At 38.3% G+C, this 5,000-nt stretch overlaps 1 protein-coding gene across 1 annotated transcript in view; it reads right to left on the minus strand.

Moving 5' to 3' along the window:
• The window catches only part of LOC147468199 (uncharacterized), a 3,053-nt gene extending 1,907 nt beyond the window's left edge, over window positions 1-1,146 (minus strand). Inside the window, exon 1 of the mRNA XM_086555049.1 lies at window positions 1-1,146. This exon is cut by the window's left edge and continues 1,907 nt beyond it. Coding sequence (XP_086411175.1) covers window positions 1-734 — 734 coding nt within the window. The 5' untranslated portion in view covers window positions 735-1,146.
• Window positions 1,147-5,000: the final 3,854 nt, after the last annotated feature.

Below are 5,000 nucleotides of genomic sequence, written 5' to 3' on the forward strand. Positions count from 1 at the left end.
GTGCCGTGAACTAACACGCCCGGAGGGGAGGGAGGGGGTGAGGGAGGCAACGAGGCGGGTTGACCGGGTCCGAGTTTGCCGCCACCTGTACCCAAGGGAGCGGTTCCGATAGGTCCCCAGCCTCCTGCAGCGGCCACCGGCTCCGACACGACGCTGCGAGGCCCGGGGGTTCCCTGCCACGGACCCCAGGCAGACCCCAGTAAATCTGACACTCTGGCATCTGTTGCCAGAACCTCGTCTGCCTTCTCCGCGTGCGACGGTGCTACCTCGTGACGCCGCCTTTCTGCTTTCACCTCCTCCCTCAGGCCCTGAACCTCGCCTTTCAGAGTCTGCACCTCCTCCAGCAGTTCACTCTTCACGCCGTTGCAGGCCTTGTCGGTGTACTGCTGCGTTTCCATCTTCACAGATGCGAGATTGCTCTGTAGCACATCAACAAGATGGAAGAACTGTTCCTCTGCCTTCCTTGCCTGCATCTCGACGAGGTGCTGCGCCTGCTCCTCTGCTTTCCTTGCCTGCATCTCGGCGAGGTGCTGCGCCTGCTCGCGTGCCCTTTGAGCCTGCTCTTCTACCCTCTGTGCCTGCTCTTCTGCCATTTGTTCCTGCTCACGAGCTCTTTGTGCCATTTCCTCCCTCATACCGGCCAGCATGGCAGTGATCAGGTCCATCTGGCTCGGCTTCACCTCACTCGTGCCTGCCTCCTCTCCCTCATGGCTGCCGCCATCTTTGGACGCCATGATAAATCGGCGCGTCTCACTGTTCAATTATCACAAATCCCACTTCTGACACCAATGTTACGCCGGCCGCCTCGTCTATCTGCCACCAACACGAGGCAGGCTAGGCAGACGGCGTGCTAAACACAGGGTCGTGAACACAGAACAGCTCCAAGAGGCACCGAACACCACAGCGTCCCAGTACACCACGAGGGGCCACACCACGTGGCAAGGCAGGGCACGAAATAAACACACAATAACCGTCTTTCCTTTATTTCCTCTAGTTATTTACCCGTACACTTTTCTATAGGCACCATACAGGGGGGAAAGCAGCACATCACACTGCACAATACAGCTTATAACAGGGCAACACAAAGTATATCAGGTCACAAGGGTCACACGCGAGGTCTTCCCAGGGGCAGCAGCTAACTGCGTCTCTCCTGGCCTCGCTCCTTCCGCGCTGGAAGGACAGAGACAAAGACCCACTGGCGTAGCAATATATATATACATAAACATATATGTACATATATATTTACATATTTATATAATATATATATGTATATGTATTTATATATACATATATATATACATATACATATATATATATTGAATATGTATATCTACACATATGTACACATATGTGTAAGAAAACACCGTGATGCATTTGTCATATTTTCTTTACTGGTCAAATCTACCGTACAAAGAACGTATCCCCATGAAAAAATATATTTTCTATGATTAAAACGGAACGTTCTCGTTTTCTTTTAATATTTTACGGATAGACGTTTCATTTTTTTTTTTTTTTAATCTGATTTACGAACGCTTAACGAATGGATTAATAGATAAAGATAAATCAAGTTTACTGATTGCATGTACTGAATTGATTTAAATGATTATTTTGGGCTGAAGATTTCAAACAATCTCTAACCGAAATTCTATTAGATAGTCAATTATCATTGTTATCCTGAAGCCGATTTTTTTGCCTAATTTGTCGTTTGTGACAGCTTTACCACCTATCAAAAGTTTTTTTTAGCTTAGATTATTGCGCTACTGCTAATGTAAGTCGTGTGTTGGAAACTGAGTTGGTATATAAATCCAACAGAAGCGGCATCACTTCTAACATCGACGTCTCAGGCCACGGGTTCAGGATTTCAGGAAACTTTCCCTTGGGAAAAGTAAGCGTGTTCACTGTTTGGCGGTTTACGAGTGTTTTCTTAGGAAATCATGTAAAATTAATTCGGATTTTAAAGATACTGAAACGGATGATATATATAAATGTACAAAAGATATAATGTTATTAAGGCAGATGTGTGTACATTATTATGCATTTTTTGGCAGATTTTGAGTAATATTCTATAACCAATGACTGTATAATCATACAACCCACAATTTCAACCTAGATTATAGGGGAGGACATCGAGTAGATCATGAAAGTTGTTAGGTGATATGTAAATAAATATTATTGACATATGACACAAATAGAGCGATTGCAATGGGCGGGAATTTTCATGCGCTGGTTCCTTATTTAGCGAGAGATCTTCTAAAGAAGAGGGGAGGAAGTGATGTAGTGAGGAGGAGGAAGGAAAGGGGGAAAGAAGGGGAGGGAAGGGGGAAGGAGCGGCTAGGGGAGGGGGAGGGAAAGGGCGGGGGATGTTAGGAAGGGTGGGAGGGCTGACGCTGACTAGGAATCTGAGGGAGGGAGGGAGGGAGGGGAGGGAGGGGGGGGGGGGGGGGGGGGGGGGGGTGAAAGAGTGGGGCTAGGGGTGTGTAAGGGTCAGGGAAGGAGGGCGGGTGAGACGCAAACAAAAATGGGGCTGAAATTTCGCAGTCATGCCCGTTAATTCAAATAAATAAGCTACTGTCTGTCAATCTAACATTTACTTATATATTGTGACAATGATAACTATAATGATGATAACAGTATTGATGATAATGATTATATTGATAATAACAATAATATTAATAATAACAATGACAATGATAATGATAATAATTATGACAATAATAATAATAGTAATAATAATGATAATGATGGCAACAGTAATAAGGATGATAATGATAATGGTAACGATGGCAATAATGATAACGGTAATGACAATGATAACAATAATTATCATCATTTTCATCATCATTACAGTTACTGTTGCTATTGTTAGCATAATCTTTGTAAATTATAATTGATATCATTATTATCAATCATTACCAAGGATAAGCGAAATATACCACGAAGCAAAACTTACACATAACACACACACTGCATGTACATCAAACTTGCCTCCCCCCCCCCCCACCCCCCCCCAAAAAAAAAAAAAAAAAAAAAAATACTGACACCGCAATTTCGTCAAAAGCGCTGTTCATGAAGCATCCTATTACCTTCACCGGTGACATGGACGAGCCTTTCATCGTGCGCTATTATTCCCACCGTTGACGTGAAAGCAGGATCAACCGGGATCGTGTTTATCTCTATTTCCACAACGAAATCACTCACCCCCGTGATCCCTGGACGGTAAACAAATCCCGTTTTGAGAATTCTAATGAAGAGATAATTTAGTCTGTTGCAAAGGGTTATTTTGAGGTATTGTGCGTGTGTTTTGATTTTTTTTTTCTTTTTGAGAGGTGGGGGGGGGGGCGTGGTATTGATTTATAGAGGTTTGTAAAGTTTGTAAATTGGGTGGGTGATTTTTCAATTATGGGTGATTGTCTGTCTTTTTTTCTGTGTTTTGTCGATTGTTGCTGTCTCGTCGTTATGGTAATGATGTGTATTTTCAGCTGAACGGCGCAGTGCAGTGCTCGGTAATGTCAACTCATAAATGTGAATACCTGTGTTCTCTTCCTACCCTCATTTTCGCTGCCTGTTTCTGTCACTATAGTTACCATTTTCTCCCTTTTAATCTCTATCATTCTCTTACTCTCTCCCTCTGTCCCTTGTTTTTTTCATTATTTTTTCTATCTCTCTTACTCACACACATTCTATCAAGCTTGTTTAACGCGCGACATAATATATAGGACTATTCCAGAGGCAGCAGCTGAAGGCCCAAGCGAGTCCCATGGGAATGTTCCGCCCTCGGACTATACGTTACAGTGTTGGTCGTAACGAAACGCGGCGATTGTGCCCCTAGACTTTTCCTCCATCCTCCTTCCCTTACCCCACGTGTTTCCTTTATGGCGTAGGACTGGCTGTTCAATCTAATTTGTAATGTTCATTTTTTTCTCTTAACTTTAAGTTTTTTATTTATATTTTTGTGTTCTTATGCTGACCTATTTGATAATAATAAGAGAAAAGAGTAGTATGTGTTTCCTGTTTCTCTATCTCTCCTCTCTCACCCCCCCCTCCCTCTCTCTCTCTCTCTCTCTCTCTCTCTCTCTCTCTTTCTCTCTCCCTCTCTCTTCCTGTGTGTCTATTATCTTTTCATCAACGTATTATATATATATATATATATATATATATATATATATATATAAAAATATATATATATAATATAATATAGAATATATATATATATATTATGTTATTATATAGATATATATGATATATATAGTTATATAATATTAATATATTTATATTGTATATATATCTATAAGGATAGTTATATATATACACACAAAATAGTATATATATAACATAATACATACTCACACACACACTGACAGTACACTACAACACCACACACGACGACACCTACAACACACACACATATACCACGATATATATAAAATATAACATATATAAATAATTATATATATATAATGATATATATATATATATAATATTGTTTATATTATTATGTTAAAGTATGTATATATTGTATTTTTTCATATATATATATATAATATAGATAATATTATAGAAATATATATTGTTTTATAAATATGTTATATATATATATATATAGCTATATAGATATATACGTATTAATTTATAAAACATTTATGTATACGTTTATTTTATGTATTATATATATATTATAACATATATATATATATATATGTATTAATACTTAACTGTATATATATGTATATGTATATACTTATATTCATGTATAGGGATAATATATATAGATATAAATAATATATATATATATGTATTTATATATATATTATTATATGGGGGGGGGGGTGATATACATATAAAAATATAATATATATATATATGTATGTATATAATAGGGTGTGTAATTTATATATACTATGCATATATATATATAATATATATATATCTATAGTATATATATATATATATATATATACACATTATACTATATTATTGTTTGTGTTAAATATTTATATTTA

The sequence above is a fragment of the Penaeus japonicus genome, unplaced genomic scaffold (genome assembly GCF_977035675.1).
Source record: "Penaeus japonicus unplaced genomic scaffold, GWHDUDI00000001_assembly GWHDUDI00000030, whole genome shotgun sequence".
NCBI lineage: Eukaryota > Metazoa > Arthropoda > Malacostraca > Decapoda > Penaeidae > Penaeus > Penaeus japonicus.